Source organism: Uranotaenia lowii, chromosome 1 (assembly GCF_029784155.1).
Source record: "Uranotaenia lowii strain MFRU-FL chromosome 1, ASM2978415v1, whole genome shotgun sequence".
NCBI classification, from domain to species: Eukaryota; Metazoa; Arthropoda; class Insecta; order Diptera; family Culicidae; genus Uranotaenia; species Uranotaenia lowii.
Window position 1 is genome coordinate 103,691,907 of NC_073691.1, and position 17,915 is coordinate 103,709,821.

The 17,915-nt window shown below is 36.1% G+C and overlaps 1 protein-coding gene, 2 long non-coding RNA genes and 1 pseudogene across 3 annotated transcripts in view; 3 read left to right on the forward strand and 1 right to left on the reverse strand.

The window, feature by feature from the left end:
* LOC129752017 (cell division cycle and apoptosis regulator protein 1-like) overlaps positions 1-2,929 on the reverse strand; it is a 57,330-nt gene extending 54,401 nt beyond the window's left edge. Inside the window, exon 1 of the mRNA XM_055747810.1 lies at positions 2,588-2,929. Within this exon, the coding sequence (XP_055603785.1) occupies positions 2,588-2,702 (115 nt within the window). The 5' untranslated portion in view covers positions 2,703-2,929. The remainder of the gene's footprint in view (positions 1-2,587) is intronic.
* Positions 2,930-5,527: 2,598 nt separating this feature from the next.
* LOC129752109 (uncharacterized) lies at positions 5,528-6,594 on the forward strand. Its single transcript, XR_008738852.1, has 3 exons — positions 5,528-5,638; positions 5,725-6,108; positions 6,163-6,594. It is a non-coding gene; the product is annotated as an uncharacterized LOC129752109 (long non-coding RNA).
* A 2,195-nt stretch (positions 6,595-8,789) lies between these two features.
* On the forward strand, positions 8,790-10,935 carry LOC129752080 (uncharacterized). Its single transcript, XR_008738848.1, has 3 exons — positions 8,790-8,990; positions 9,081-9,457; positions 10,489-10,935. It is a non-coding gene; the product is annotated as an uncharacterized LOC129752080 (long non-coding RNA).
* A 6,058-nt stretch (positions 10,936-16,993) lies between these two features.
* Positions 16,994-17,915, forward strand: LOC129737716 (60S ribosomal protein L7a-like; annotated as a pseudogene).

Below are 17,915 nucleotides of genomic sequence, written 5' to 3' on the forward strand. Positions count from 1 at the left end.
AAGCGAAATAGAATTTCCTGATATGAAATAATTGTAAAATTTTAAATTTCTTAATTATGTTATTTATCACTTGCTTTCAAGTGGCTACTAAATGTTTAAACTTAAACTGGAAAACTTTGCAATTTTAAGATTTTGAATTAAACATCTTAAAAAAACTAGATAAAATTTATCTTCATCTGAATGAATTAAATTAAATTAATACCTTGGTAAAACAATCTGTATTATATATCGTGTTATAACATAAATCAGGATCCCAATCAAAATAAATACTTGGTCAAGTCATCAAAACCCTTAATCGCAATATCCTCAGCACTGTTCCGTGGAATTTGGAATCAATGATTCGGCTCAACCAGATATGCAATACAAATAAGTTATCTGTTTAAATTGAAGATTATTATTTTTAATTGAGGAATCTGAATGCGCAAAAACGAGTCAGGTTCTCAATTAAATTGAGTCAGTGGCATAGCATTTCTCCAAAAATTGGCGAAAGTATGTCAGAGTACATTTTGCAAATGTATTCCAAATTTGAACAAAAGCATATTAGAGTGCATTTGAAACCCCCGGAACGAGGGACACAAGTGATAAATTCAATTATCGAGAAATGTTGACCTTTTCTGTCAGTAGATGGTGTTAAGGTTTGTTAAAAGATTGTCCGTTGGCGTTTATATGAAATATTTTAAGAGCTAGGTATCTTGGAATATATTATTTTTGGTGATAGCAGGTCTTAGATGACTGTCGCAATTCAATTTGGCAGTGAACGTTCGGCGAACAAGGTCTTAATCTGATCACGAAAAAGTTAAGCACATTTATTAAGTGCAATAACGTGCAGGTAGGGCTTCAGAAATCTAAAAGTAACAGTTGGTAGATTAATAGATTATTTGTCGTTACAGATATCGTGATTTGTGAAACGAATTAAGCAAGTTTCGAGTGTCGTTTAGAAACTTTTGCACGTGCCAGGGCATATACACCAGTGAGTATAACACTGATCGTCAATGGTGATTAGAATTGAGGTTTAATAAGTACCTATGGTTAGTTTTTGCTCAGTTACTTGCTGTAATAGTTTACGGAAAACTAAGGAACGATTCGCCGATCGAACGGTGCGATCGTTAAAAACTACCAGCAGGTAAGATTCATGATGGTTGTTCGTACTAGGTGTGTCGACTGAGAGTGCATATTTTGTCTTTTGTTTTGCAACGTTGAACACAGGAATCCCACAGTTCAACGTGGGAGTTTGCTGGGGACAGAAAGCCGGTTTCGTGTGGTGCTTCCGCTGTCATATCAGGCATCACAAGCGAGGTTTTTCTTTTGTGGAACACGTTTCAACCGAGGTATTGCTGCCAGTACTTGGAGAGCCCGTCAAACGGTGGACAGAATTCCGCCGCTCTCCCGGTGGTTCCACAGAGACCGTCGAAACTAAACGGACCACTCTCCGAGTCTGTAGGAGTGAGTTGGTAAAGTCACGTGGTGCTCGGTGCAACCCTGCAAATGGTATTTACCGTTGCACCTGAGCCAAGACACGAACCTCAACATACAACCGTTGGTATTGAGCATGCATGAGTCGTAAGTACGTTCGGCCGATTGGAAACGGAAACGAAGCTGCGCAGGTTAGCCTAGATGTAAGCCTATTGTATTGTACATTAAGAGAATAATTTTGGGTGACGTCACTTAGGGTGTTAGGAACAAAAACTATGAATACAGCTGTAAAATTACACAACTTATGTTCCGCCTGATTGGGTTATGATTGGAAGCGTTGACGTTTGCTGTTGATTTGGGTTGCGTGGGTTGAGATTTTTTATTGTGTCGCAGAGTTGTGGGTTGTGCATTCCACTTTATACCTATTTTAGAGATTAGGGTCGCATTCCGGTAGTTGGTTGGGGACGTTGAATGAGATACGACGTTGGAACTATTAGCCCGCCCTGATTTGAGTCTTTAGCCGGGACGCAAAACACACGTCAACAGCCTCTCGGGTTCCGGGAGTGGCGCTTTAAGTTGTTGATGGTATCGGGACAAAAACGTTCGTTACATAAATTGTCAATTTTTGAATAATGAATACGTTAAAACCATTAAAACTGATTTCCAAATTGCATATTAAACGATAAGCTTATATAGAAAACAATAATAGAAGTTTTTGGTCGTTGAAGTTGAAATACAGATAAATACAGATTTTTTTATGAGGGCGATACAGATTAAAAAAAAACCATCTGACAACCCTGCCCCAGTATGACATCAACCTAAATATTAAGTTCAACTGGTATTTCGTGTTGGATGTTCCGACTTCGGAATGAACTTCTTTCCAGTTCAAATGTTTAATGACGTACATATAAAGGGGCGAGATGAGATTTCAAATCTAAAAATGGTTATGTTAAGTAATCATTTGGATCAACATGTGATCCGTTGATCAGAAATAAATAACAAATAACCCAGAGTTAAACAAAACGTGAAACTTATGCTAGGTTATCTAAAAAGAACTTCAACGCGAAAAAAGTTTACCCGACATTCGCATTCACACCGGCAGTCTTTCATTCTGCTAGAAACGAAATCAATTTTTTTATATGTACGCAATTTTTCAGCATGATTTCCAACTTACCTAAATTTTGATTGAACACCGGTTGACCTTGCGGAAAACTAACTATGGTCTGCATTCCTGCAATATTTTGCCCGGTATTACGCTGCCATGGAGGATTTTTCTGATTGAAAGCCATCTTGAATTTTTTTTCACGCGTTCTAGCGAAACCGGTAAAATAGCACAATCGCACTTCACTCAAAGCACAAATTTAGAAAATGTATAGTTTTTATGGTAAAACTACTAAGAAATTTGAAACTTAAAGTTTTGGCAAACGGTGACTTAGAAAATTCAATTTTTAACCTGCAGCAGCTAAAAACTGAGCTTCTGTCTGACTCTTCTGATTCGTCTCGATACACACTCTAATCTGCTGTTTCGCAATTTGAGTAGAAGTAATGCAAGGTGAAACGGAGTAAAACACGTAAAACTGCCAAAAAAGTTTCGATTTGAAGTTTAAAATCATGCCGTGTATAAGCCTTATTTGAAGTACCTTTCGTAAGAGTGATCGTGTGCAAGGGTGCCAGGTGGTTTCGTCAAAAATCAGGACAACGCGAAGTTAAAAATCAGAATTTTTCAGGACACCTCTTGACTCATGAAAATAATTAGGATTTCTGCTTAAATTGCATAAACAAAGGCGCAATACAGGTGCTGTAAACGCCTTGATTTATGCAACAACAGTATGCAGCTTGTTTGCTGGCATGTAGTTCATATCGAAAAACACCATTCAAATATCATCTGAATCGAAGGTTACCATCTGTTAAATGGGTTTATCTATTTTATAACCTATTTTTTGGATTTTATCATAGTATAACTACAAATTCGATCATATTTAAGAATTTTTTAAGAAAATCAGGACAAATCAGGACATTTTAGGGACAAACTTTCAAAAATCAGGACAACTCGAACGTTTTTGAAAAATCAGGACGGTCTCTCAAAATCAGGACAAATCCTGATAAATCAGGACACCTGACACCTCTGATCGTGTGATACGCATTTATACACTCATCCAAAAAGAAAACGTTAAATTCACTTGGATTTTCACGTAGGCGCTCATTACGTGAATTTTTGCTCGACTTACGTGAATCACTTACAAGCTAATACAAACTCGCATGATCCTTACGTGAAATTCACATAACCGTTTGCTGTCACAACCAAGGTCACATTTGATTCACGTGAAAATCCAGTGATCCACCAAGTACAAAAGGGTTTGGTGCATTCTATGTGACGTTCACGTAGCTGTGAATAGCTTATTCACGTAGATCTAAGCGAAAGGATACAGTACTCAATATTGCCTCCATCCAATCGTTTGTGATTGCTGTTACAGGAATTACGTGGTGATGGAGAAGCTGATTTTTCGTAAGTAATTAAAATTTTGTTGTGTGGTTGTTTTAAACATCTTTTCATTTTTAAACAGGATTTGGAATTGAGCAGCTTGGACGCAAAGGCAAGGCTAACAAGAGACATCAAAAGGAAATCTCCCGGCGATATTGATGTTAATGAAAATAAGTGAAATGTAGTGCTGTGTGATTTTTAAAAAGTTAGTGTGTTATGTTTTTAAATTTATCGAAATAACAAAATGCCTCTGCTAATTCGAAACAAAAATTTTTATACTGAAAAGAAACTCACTACCTTCATATTTCAATAAAATCTACGTGAATCGCATGTAGCTGAACGAATACCTTTCTACATCCGCTGTACGTGAATTCTGCTTGCTGTGCGAGCTCTGTTTGCTACTTGAAATTCACGTAGGTTCCACGTGATTCTCATGGTGGCAAAAATCCATGTACATTTTCACGTAGCGTTCATGTGAAAAGTTTTTTCGGTGTACGCATCTTTTTTTTGTTATGTAATTTTGTAACTTAAAGCGACCCTGTCAGGAAGGTTTGCTCAATCGGGCCGATTGCAAAACAGAGATGCCAGCACTCGAATTCTAGCGGTTAAAATTCGATCCGTTTTCGGTTCGATTTTCGCCTACCTGCTCGATTGCTCGAAAACAGACGATATTTTTTGCAGTGCTGCGACGAACAAAACGAAACACGAGCAGTTTTCAATCGCAGCGCAGCAATCCGGTGGCGTGTTTCGTTTTGGCGCGTGATTGTTGTGGAATTTGTCGCAGTTATTTTAGTTTGTATATTTCCACTGTTCCTAAATTCAGAAATGCTTTGAGCGCTTTATAAGTAGAAGAAGCCATTGTCCAGCGATAATTTGATGAAAAGCAAGGTATGTTTGATTGCTTAAATTCTAAATAATCCAAGTTTATTATATTATTTTCTAACCCATTATCGTCCCCCATAGAAAAAATCGACCCATGCAAACAAAGTTTCCAAGGAAATGTCCACACGGTACGGGCTCTATGGAATGTCATCCAGGACATCGTATCCGGATCCGGATCCCGGACACGCCTAGAGGTGGCGGCTTCACTTGATTACTTTTAATCAGTTTTCGGTGTTATATTTCAAAGTGGAAAGTATGGTTAGTACCATAGTCACAATTATTTACTATTTACTTATTTAACTGATCTTTTTCATCCAATCTACACAGCCAAAAATCTGAAGCCTTAAAAGCTTGAAAAAGAAAACCCATACATGACACAGAACACGATTGTAAAATTCCGTGATTTTATAATGCTTCTTTTTATTTACATCATATGTGATGTAATTTAACGAAAAAATCTGATTTCTCAACAGAACTAAAATGTTATGACTTTGATACAAAACAGCATTGAAATTGAACTGCATTAATATTACACGACACAAATCACGATTTCACAGACAAATTTACACAACATTCAAAATACACAAAAAATAAAACTAAATTAAATTGAATTCAGTTTTCTTAATTCGAATTCTGAGTGCATTTTTCTCAATAATTATATAATATGTTGATAGTATGTAAACAAAAACAGAACCAGTTATGTGTTATCGTGCTGATAGTGGTCTGGTCGAATTCGTGGTAAGCTGAAGTGGGAAGAGTCGGAAGTTTAGCTAATCCAGCGGCTAATCCAGCAGTACCGGAGACCTATGCAACGTTGGCGTCGGTCAGGGAAAATTTGAGCCAAGCTGTAAAAGTGCGGAAGTAAGTGACGGATTCAAAATGTTGGTGGCGAATGTAAGTTAGTGCTTCTTACAGCAATAAATATTTATTCTAATTTGCATTTTCAGACACTACATCCGAGTGTTCTTTGTAGTAATTGTGAAAGAACTCGAAAATTTATTCGCAATAATTGAGTTGTCAGGATTAGTCGGCTGGACTGGATTTTTCTTCCACCCCGGTTTCGGTATCTCACGAGACATTTTCGGCGGAAATGAGCAACCTTACACGTCTAACTGTGCCTGTGCTTCAGCAAGCGCGGCTAGCGAGCGAACGAGGTGGGATAGTTTTTCATTGCCCCGGGTGTATGCGGCTCGAGTGGCCAGCCAGCCGCTACCGAACGACGGACAGTTCCGGACCTGATTACTCAGTTCCTCACACCTTTCAAATCTCCGCTCAGTGGTCGTTTCCCGACATGATATTCTACAAACTCAACATCCACTACAAAAGCAGAGGTATTTTTTGTTATTTTGTTTGTATTTTTTTGTCAAATTGATTCGATCCAACAGGTTGCCTCAACAGCAGAACCATCTATTATCTGACACTATCTGTTCACGAAAAACGAACCATCCAATTTGGACGCAGTTTGGATGTTCAACTCGACATATTCCTCTCTGATATTGCTGCTGCTGCCTCGCAACCAAACTTACATCCGCTGGAGAAAACTGACTCGTCGCTTTTTTTTATAACGGAAAACGATGTCGTTAGTGGATCAGAATCAGCTTGGCGACAACTTAACGATTAAATTCAATTCGGACGTAACACTATACAGTAGAAGTTGCTTAAACCAGCATCAAAATACCTTCTTGGTACCACGGACCTACCACGCAGAAAAATTCTTCCGGTGAAGAACCTAAACGGAAAATTACGACATCCTCTTGGCCCGGCGATGTATTTTTTCGAAACTGATTTTGTGTCGGGTATTCGGTTCCAAAACCAGGGCTATTGATAACGTGATGCTTAAAGGTAACTATATTAGACTAGTTTTAAAAATGAATAATTCATTACGTTAAATTATTCACTTCTTTGAATAACTCAAGATAACATTTAAATATATTTTAATTTATTTCAATCATCCTTAATCGACTTTGTTTGGACAATTTTGCTTGAGAGCAGAGCTACTTATACTTTGAACTATGTTTCGATTTTATTTACGATTACGTAAACATCGCTGTTTCGAGAAAAACGCTTTTAAAGTTTGACAGCTCCACAAGCCATAATATTCTTTTTATCTTAATATTTTGAATAGGTACAAATATGGTTCTGATAACAGTTTACAATAAATAAACAGGCCTTCAAATGTACTATTTCATTCAGCTTATAACTTCATTATATCAAATTTGACGCATTTGCCCTTTTCAAAAATCGACACCAGATATATTTCTTGTTTCAATCATTCGAAATTCACTCTTTCCCAATGCACATTCCAATGAACAATGAAATATCAAACTCATCCTAAAAACTTGTTAAAATTAAAATTGAACGTTTAATTAAGTGTTACATATTTTTAGGGAAAGGAAGTTATCAGTCAAGCTGTTGTGGAATGTTTTCTAGGTGAAGATCGCCAGCCATGCTAGTGCCGACAATATTTGCGATGTCAAACAACTCTTGCTGGAAGCAGTACGTGCTCGAAGAGCTACCGCAGATGTCCATAGTTCTGCCCCACGTCGAAAGGACTGGACCCCGGATATCGACAGTTCACTAAAAATTTCTCGAAGGATATCATCAGGACCTCGACCCTGAGTTATTTAAGCTTACCGGAAGCCTGTTCCATCATACGATGCTCGGTGCAGGACAATGCATCTAACAAATGTAGGAATGTTCCAGGATTGGTAGTATCCATACATAATGCGTTAAGTATTTTTAAGTAACTCCTTGTGTTTGAACAGGACTAAAAAGATTATCTGTACTGCTGTAGGCACACATTGTTTTATGGATCTGGTCGATCATTTTTGGAACACCTTTTTCAATTTCTCAAAGCATCTGGAATTTATTTTACCAGCAGAACAAATAGCGTATGAAAGAAAAATCTTGTAGATATTGTTCAACCAATAATTTAAAAAACTAATGTGTTACGAATTAAGCTTTGTTAATTTTATCTATTTTATTTTTTGTTTGATTTACACCAAGGACCAAGTCCTTAACTATCAGAAAATAATGTTTTCGGACAGCATAAATTACAAACTTTTAGTTTTAGAAAATACAATAATAAAAAAGGCTTCAGCCAAGGTATGCTTGAAAAATCCAAAAACCATTATGTAAAAACTCGTTGGGAATATAAACACAAGAAGAAAACTTTTTACCTTGTCGAATAAATGACGAAGATCAAAAGCAACATGTCAATCGAAATAATTATTATAACAAACAATAAATAAGCAACATGTTGAGGAATTTGAATAAATTATGAATTTTATGAATAAATTATAATATGGATTTATAGTTAACATTACATTACAAATTAACAAAGCTTAAACCGTGTTAAACATAAGCAAGATAAAATGTAGATAAAGTAGATCGTAACACAATTTTATTTTATAAATTCTCGTAGGTGTGCATCGATCACAAATATGGAGTTTATTTTTGAATTTTCATTCGTAAGGCGAATTTTTTTTTTCAGAAACGTCCGTGAAAAATTTGAATCGTATCGTAAAATCGAAAAATAAATTCTCACGGGCTTTTCTGAGAAAATGTTTTAATTCACCTTGCGAATGAGTATTCAAAGATGATGAACTCCAGATTTGAGATCGAGGCATGCTTACGAATGGTTATTTGGAAACGACATAATTATTTATCAGAAAGGATGCTCTGGTTTTGTGCATACAATATGACACAAAATTACATTCTTGCTAATTTAATTTTAGGTGTGTTAATTGTGATGCTTCAGTTTTGTGCATCTAATTTGACATAAATTTACATTCTAATGAGTCGAAATTTAGATGTCGAAGCGTTTCTGTTTTGAAAATTTTACACGACTGCTATTTCTATGCTTTAAATTTATGTCAAATGTGATGCTTCTGTTTTATGCATCCAATTTGACATAAATTTACACCAAAAATTTAATAGTGTGTAGTTCTTATTTTTGTTTTTTATCTTTTGTTTTTTTACTCTAAGCATTTGTTTTCATAGCGTTATTTTTCTCATTTTACCAGTACTTGCTAACTGCAATCGACAGGAGTCGTCGGTAGAGTCCCATAGGTGCTTTTTTAATGTTTTCCGAGAGCAGACGCTCATCGATGAACATCATTGGGCGAGGTGACCGATACTACCGAAGGAACCTTTGCCTGTTCGATCGTCCCTACACAACTTTAGGCCCGAACGCTGATGCAGTTAAGTTTTAGTATGTGCTAAGCAATGGAAATTCGATAAACTCCTACAATTAATCAGTATCTTTATAATACATTATTAATATTTATCATTTTCATTTCAGACCCTTCCCTTTAAATAACATTCCACGCCGAGTATGCCAAGTCCGGTGAGGAAATCATCAAGGCCAGAAGTAGAAGCGGAGGATAAAGGAGATAAATTTAAGAAGCAGTGCCAGGAAACGGAAGAAGCCCTCTCTCATTATTCGATTCCAATAACTGATTTCGTCGAACATTTCCACGGCTAGCCACCTACAGCGTTACCGTTCCTACACAAAACATCAAACACAGCGTTGTATTAGGAAATATTCCAACAACCCAACCCAACGGCCTAACAACGGAATCATTGTTGAAGAGATGGTAGAGCGGCATTACTATAGATGGCGCACACAAGTTTGCACCGGAAGGGCCCCGATAGATCGGAAAAGCAAGAAGTGTTTAGGTAATATATTGTCGGCAATTGTGAAGTTTTAAGGAATTTATCTTCAGTTCGTCTACATATTTTTCGGTTAGGTCTGAAATTTATATATGGAAGTAGAAGCTAGAAAGTAGAATTTGATCGGGTAGATATAGTAGATATAGTTTCTCTATTAAAATTACAGTTAGTGAACAGCAACGCCAATAGCAGTATGGCACGTTTCCGGTTCTGTTGTTTGGTTGACATAGCAATCAAGCTATTTAAGCTTAAAGTTCATTGTTTGATCAATTAGGAGATTTTTTTAGTTTTTGTTTTTATAATATCCTAGGTAGTTGAGTTATCAAATAACAGTGAAGCCGCGAGGAATCAATCAAAATAAGGCCAAATGAATAGAAGGCCAAGTCATACGAACGTATTTCTTACTATACAAATTTTCTCTATACCTTTTTCATTTTGTTATAGGATCAGGATTACTCACTGACCACTCGACAACTTAATATTGAAATATTGAGATAGAAATCAAAAAGAATTTTTTTTGACGAAAGAATATGTATGTAGGTAAAAAGCCATTCCTTATTCTGGTTATATGACAGGCGGGTTGCGGATTGATTTCATTGATATTGAATAGCATTGCTGAAAGTTTGAAGAACCTGAAAGGTATTACAATTAGAAACATGGCACTGGCCATGCGATATGAATAATTGAACTGATAAACTTAAATTATTAATAAATAAAATAATGTTTGTCTCATGTAACGTAGAATTCTTATGACTGAAACGGCTCATACCTTGAAGCTTTAAAAAGCCAAACTCGTTTAGACACTTTTCGAAGAAAACAGGAAATAGATAGGGAAATATAAAGAGGAAAAGAATTATAGACGAAGATCAATAGCTTTTAGGAAAAGGAATATTTCGAATAAGTAATCAATGTCTATCGCAAATTTTCAATTTTTTCACATTCATTTGTAAAATAAGATTTTTTTTTTAAATTTTGATCTAAATTTGAATATTATATCTCAATAAACAATTTTCATACAATGTTTCCATTATTTTCAGATTTACAGAAGTTTCCTTCCGAACAACGACGAACGGAACAATCTAATCTGATTTATCGCGATGCAGCAGAGTTCGATCAAGAATCAAGACTGATGGATTTAAATCTGGACAGGAGTAAAAGAATAGATGATATCCTAACCGGAAGTCAAACAGCAGAGCAGTGATTGCAGCCATTAGGAACTCGGCCTCAATGTCGATAGGTATCTGACACCAAAGGTGCGAAAAAACTGGAACATACTATCCGAAACCACAAATTGTATCACAACGATAACAGGAATCTCAAAGATTTATTCATTTAAAAAAATTGTTAGCATTAACTTTAGATTTCAGCAAATATTTAATACCATAAGTATTTTTTTTAAACTTATTATGGACATCAGTTTATATTACATGAAAGCTATTCGAAAAATGATTTGGATTCGCGCAAAGTAAGACTCGTCTCATATATCAAAGGTAGTAGAAAATGGCAATTTAAGTGCCTGCCAGGGAAACTATTCATAATTCTACGTAAATTAAAAGATAAGATAAATTTTCAATAACTTATGTTAGCTATGAATACTCAATAGCCATAGTCATGGTTATTTAGTTATTTGGTTTGTGTTTAAGTTAGGTTTTTTTTATCAAACTGCGTTGGAGCTTTATTTTGGAACAACACAAAAAAACATATCAAGACAAATTAGATATTATTAAGTCTTACTTAAAGTCAAGAAACATCAGAAGAAAAATTCGATGGTGGATTTTTGTAAATGTTACTTATTATTTGATTATTTATATTGAAACAATTATGATTTAGGATAGTGATAATTAATTTTATGATTCATCGGATGATTGATTTTTAGTAATTAGTATCCATTATTATATTGTTTATGTTGGTATAATTATGATTAAGGATAGTTTCTAATTGACTGTGTACGCGAATTACATGCATTAAATAAAAGAAATAAAAATTCGTGTTCGAAAATAAACAAGAAAAACCTGAATTATTGGCATCCCTGCCAATCGACCCTGAAACGATCCGAAAATTCGTTCGGATTCGGTCCGAAATCGGTCCTTTTTTCGAATGGATACTATGGCAATCGGCCCAGAAACGGTTCGAAAAATCGTTCGGATTCGGTCCGAAATCGGTTCTTTTTTTCGGATAGACGCTATGGCAATCGGCCCAGAAACGGCTCGAAAAATCGTTCGGATTCGGTCCGAAATCGGTCTTTTATTTAGGAGGGACGATGGCAATCGGCCCAGAAACGGTTCGAAAACCGTTCAGATTCGGTTGGAAAACGGTCCGCTTGTTTTGACATTTGATCTGCTCGAACTGGTTGAAAAAACTTATCGTCGTCCGAAAAAGTGTTTCATTTTCGCACGATTTTCTACTAAACTCGGCCCGATTTCTTATACGATTTCGGACCGATCGAGCAGATGTACGGACAAAAATCGGGCCGATTTCGGGCGATTTTTCCTGACTGGGGAGTTAAGTTGAGTGCCCTAAACTATCTTTGTAGGGGTAGGGGACGTAAGCAGAGGTGCCAGGTCGTTTTGTCAAAAATCAGGATACCGCGAAGAAAAAATCAGGATTTTTCAGGACACCACCGAATTGGTGGAACAAAATGCAGTTCTGCTTAGATTGCATAACTAAAGGCGAAATATAGGTGCTGAAGACGCCTCGAATTATGCAACTGAAGCGAGAATAACCTTGGTTGGCCTGCAGTTAACATCGAAAAACCTCATTTAAATGTCATTTGAATCAAAGAATCTCATTGGTTCAACTGGTTAAACTATTTTATTTAAGATTTGTGAGATGATCCTTTAACAATAAATTTAGTTATGATTTGGATATTTTTTAGAAATCAGGACAAATCAGGACATTTTAAGGGCAATTTTTTAAAAATCAGGACAATTCAAGCGTTTTTCAAAAATCAGGACGGTCTCTCGAAAATCAGGACAAATCCTGATAAATCAGGACACCTGACACCCCTGGACGTAAGGGCTGGACAGAGTGCCTCCAGTAGGGTGGGTGCATACTGAGGAAAAGTAGGCAAGGGGTACTAAAAGTTTCTCATTGGTGGGGGGTGGAGACGGTGCGCTTTTTGACAGCGAATTGTTCGCCTACCATGCCTACGATTACGATTGCCTGTCACAAGGGTCACAAGATGGACGATTCCGTGCATTGGTATAAGAACACACCTAGCTTTACCCGCCTTGGGGCTGGACGAGCACTTTAAGCGGGCCACACGCAAAAAATAATAAACTCAACCGCCACTTTTTTGTACGCATCTCGGACAAAAAGTGCAGGGACTCAACGTTAAGTTTAATGCATTAAACTCAACCTAAAGTTAAGCGTATTTAACTCATCGTAAAGTTTAGTGCATTTTACTCAACAGAAAGTTTTTCCTTGTTTTCTCGCCGATGCGTAAATTTCATTTCGGAAAATAAAATTAAGACATGTTTTCAATGGAATGATGCAGAACTTGATATGTGGTTAATCTCGTTTATTTATGCAATAAATATGTCTAAATTATCAGTACCAATTGCTGTAATTATTTTGGGACGTCAGTCAAAACCGGTTCGAACAACGGTGCGATTCCTGGGCCTGGTTTTGTCACGGACGCACCTTTGGTTGGGGGAAAAGTGATCTTTAGAGAACAGGATGTGCGTGCTGAGGTACAGGAGGTTCACCAAGAATGCCAGCCACTGCCGCTGAGTATGGTGGCACCGATTGGTGCAGTTGCACCAGGAACAGGAACCTGTGCAGGCTGAACAGGTGCTCACGAAGACACAGCGTTATTTTGCATAAAAACTTCGGATGGAATCGTCGTAGGGGGAGCTGAAAAATTGCCATTGCTGCTGGGAGCGGTGCTGCTGTTAGGAGCCCCAGGTGGACCACCTGTAGATGGCATCACATGCTGCGGTTGAGAATCTAAAAGAAATTTGGATGAGAGTGTTATAATTTGAACGATATCTGAAAGATAAAAAGACTTTAAAAATCAGACTCACTGAATCCGTGCATGGCTCCTGGCCCTGGCCCACCGGGGGGTTTCTGCCATTGTCCTTGTTACAGTTAGAAACATTGACGAGCTTGTTACCGGGCGCATAATTCGGCCGGTTTGAGTTGCTCCAAATGGAATGCTGGCGTTCCTGTATCAGCTGCTGTCTCTGGTACTCCAAACCTCCCTGTTCTCATTCTTTCGTAATTTTCAGTTCTTAGAAATGTCGTTCCGGAAGCTATCAATAATTTTGGTTTTAACGTTGTTCTGGAACATAATTTGCAAAAAAAAACAAAAAAAATATTAAAGTTGATCCTCAACAACAATAACTTGTACACGCAGAGAAAACTTGGATTTTGATACAAAACAAAACTGACTTTGATTCAAAACATTCAGTTTTTTGAATCAAACTCCTGTTTTCTTTGAATCAATGAATTATCGTTCTGATTCAAATGAATAATTTTTGAAAGAAAGAATTAATTTGTTGAACTGAATAATTTTGGACTTTGATTTTAAACAAATTCTTTGATTCAAAAGAAATTTGTTCAATTGCACATTTCGTTAAAAACAAAGTAAATTTTCTTTCAACCAAAGAAAATTGTTTTCAACAGAAAGGAATAATTTCTTTAAATTAAAATTTTAAACTTAGAAGATATTTTGGATTGAGCAAGAACCGAATTTCAAATAAAGTTTGTCCAGTTGTGTTAAAAATCAAAACTAGTGAATCAGAGATAGCTTTAGGAAGATTCAGGATGAAGAATGGTAAGTGTGTGTTAATCCATTAATCAAAAAGTGAATGTTTAAGATTTTATATAAACTCTTGCATTACAGGACCACGGCAGATTCCGCCCCAAATCCAGCGGTCTGATTATCTTCGGCCCGATCTTCAGCGGTAATCACCAGTTGGATGACCACTAAAGCTAGCAACCGGAGCTGCTTCCGGAAGTCTTTGAGCGGCCCAAGAAGTATGCCCTCAGGCAAAAATTAGGATCAAAATTATAGTGAACCAGTGTTAGTGTTAATTTTGTGAATAAAAATGAATTTAAAATGTAAATTCTTTCTTTTTATTATTCAAAATTTCTAATAGGAACTTCGGGACAACAGAAAATATTTCTTCCAATTGGAATAAAAGGAAAATGGTTCAATGAACCAATCCTTTTAAATCTAAATCTAAATTACATTGTAGCAAACGAGAACAACTTTGCATCAAATGAAACTGTTTTTTGTTTCAAAGCATTAATATTTTGATTCAAAGATTTTTCAAAAGAAAAATTCTTTGAAACAAAGGAAAATGCCTTTGAATCAAAGGAATTTTTATTTATCCCAAAATCAAAGGAAAAAATCCTTTGTTTTTGCGGCACTTTCCTTTGAAATAAAAAATCTTTTCGCTGCGTGTATCTTACCGCAGGAATGATAACAAATTAAAGCACATGTGGCACAGATCAGCAAAAGATAATGTAGTTGATGACTTTGTTGCCGTACTTTTTGTTCAGGATATATGTACGGGTCCATGTACTGGATCAACGCTAGCATGGACTCTGGGCCAGCTCCATCATTTAAACCTCAGACCAGGTCGCCCCAACACCTCTGGCTGAAAGGAATCACTGTGAATATAAGAGAAAGGAAATGGAGATCTATCACGATTTATTTAATCGAATTGATAAATCTAAAATTCGCGAAAAATTCCAATAAATTGAAAACGTTAGCAAATAACCAAGTTTGTTTCTTGAAAGCAGAAATATTATTTGGCTTTTCGAATGACACTTTTCTCAGAACCTAGAATTTTATATTTCGATTTGATTCAAAACTCATAGTTTAGATTTAAGATTCAGATTTCATAATAAATTTTTAAGATACATATTTTAGATTTCATAATAAAATAATTAGATATATCTATCTATAAATGCTTAACGCTTTCTATTTGGAAGAAAAGATTCAATCTTCCAAAGAATGGATTATATTCGATGGGCTGACGTAAAACCAATAAAGAACCATAACAATTACTAGCTATAATCAGGCCATCTCAACTATCGTGCGACAATATCTTTCCCAATTAGCTTCCTTATACCGCAGACACCATATACCCAGACTGATCAGTGGCGGTTGAGCCCATACAACTACAAATCGCCCAGAACCATACGCCATCTATCGGGGCATCGTGAAACCATTGTGCTTCATCAAGAAAAAAAAATGCACTTGATAATTAACAAGCCAAATGAAAACTTGTTTGATTGAATCACCTATGAGTATTTGAAATTCTTTTTAGAATATTTTCAATTTGGTTTTTGTCTTCAATGTTGAACTGTTTACTCTAATTTACTGTATCATGATAAGAAATGAATGTTGTACACACCATGCCCGTTGATCGATTTAGATGAAAAAATACAAAACTTACGTTGTATCGGTCCTTAGTTTAGAGCCAATTATTTTGGTATTCAGCTTTGATTTAGAAATTTATCCTGCTGAGTGACAGTTTGAAATTTATAATGTCCGCATTAAATAATTCATTGAGTTCTGAATTGTTCATCTTATTCTTTTTATTTATAGTTTACTACGACAAAAAAAAAACAAACTTCATAATATGATTTATTATATCCTTGAAAAACTTGAATTCCAATCAATCTTAGCTGTTTTGGCTAATATCTAGATTGGTTTGAGGAGTGAAATACATTATCGTTGGAATGATTAGAACTTGTTTAGACAATTTGCAAAAAAAATTAAGTAGAATAATAAATATGACGAATGTATTGGCCTGCGCTTTAATCATATTTACTTTTTGTTTTTGTTTCAATTATAGTCGTTTTACAATCTTAATAGCATTCGCGACTTTATCAACGTTACAATTGGCGGATTGTTATTGAAAAACTATCCGGTACAACTGTGTTCGATGTTTACTCTTGGGCTCGAACTCGCGGACATCGGTTCAGGAGGCAACAGACTTGCCAACTGAGCTATATCACAAGCCTCAACCATATTTACTGCTGGTAGTGTTCGTGATATAATGCTGGTTGTTTCAATAAAACTTATATTTCGATTTAGAAATATAACCTCAGAAACTTTTTTAGCCTTATTTTGGACTAGGGGAAAATTAGCCTAAAAAGCCTTATTTTTTAGACAATTTTTCCATCTTTTTCCGTTCAACTTTTTCTCTAAGAAATTTTTGGAAAACAAGGTCAAATATCCACTGAATTTGAGACATTTAAAAATGTCTGTTTCAAATCCATTTCTCCTTGTTTATAAAAAACTTTCACGGTTGAAATTTAACCAAATGTTTTAATTCAAAGTTATGTTTAAATCATAGTCTTTAAGTAATTAGTATACAAAATGAATCCATTCTTCAAAAAATTATAATTTTGAATGAAGTTTATTTCATGTGAATAAGCAATAATTTCACTGTATTATTTATCGAATTCAATACTTTTCCACACAGCCGAAACGAATTTTGAATGGTAAAAGAACATTACTCTCTTGATGCAAACGAAGATGATTTTTATTTTCTTGTCGTTGCATGAAATGTCAAATAGCGTATGCCTGTGTGAGTGAATTCGTTTTATGTTTTGATTTTGATGTGACGAACTCACGTTTCTTTTTTTATACCCATTGATAGCATCGATTACACGTGCGATATTCAATAAATGGTTCGAAATTTGACCAACAAAAATAATGAAAACGGGTAAAACACTTTGTCAGTGTTATTTATCTTCGAGAAATATACCGGCCGGAAAACTCGATCGCTAAGATCCAACGATTGAAGGATAAGGCTGAGGCCAAGGCCGCTGGCAAGGAAGAACCTCCGGCAAAGAAAACCAACCCCTGCGGCAGGGCGCCAACACCGTCGTCAAACTAGTCGAGCAGAAGAAGGCTCAGCTGGTGATGATCGTTCACGATGCTGACTCCATTGAGCTGGTCATCTACCTACCGGCTCTGTGCCGAAAGATGGGTATTCAGTTCTGCATCATCAAGGACAAGTTCCGACTGGGAACGTTGGTGTTCCATCAAGATCTGCACCTGTGTTGCTCTGACCCAAGTGGACAACTCCGACCGTGCCAATCTGTCCAATTAAACCATCTATACCAATTTCAACGATCTCTACGAGGAGATCCGCAAGCACTGGGTAGGTGGTCTGCTCGGGCCGAAGAGTATAGCCTGCATCGCCAAGCGGATCAGATTATAAACACATGAAGATTATTGCACCTGTCGGTTGGTTGTCTGTACCTTTATCTAACAGCTTAGAATTTCGAAGCTTCCAATTCGATACCTTCCTTAGAATCAATTGTCGTTGAATAGTTGACCTCAAACAAATTTAAAACTTTAATAATTCATTAAGGATAAATTTAAAGAAAACTCACTAAAAATCCTTCACGATATTTAGAATTTCCCGCTTTAATTTTCTCCCTCGTTTTTGTTGTTTTTAACTAAATCAAAATTAAAGAATTGATTCATTAATTT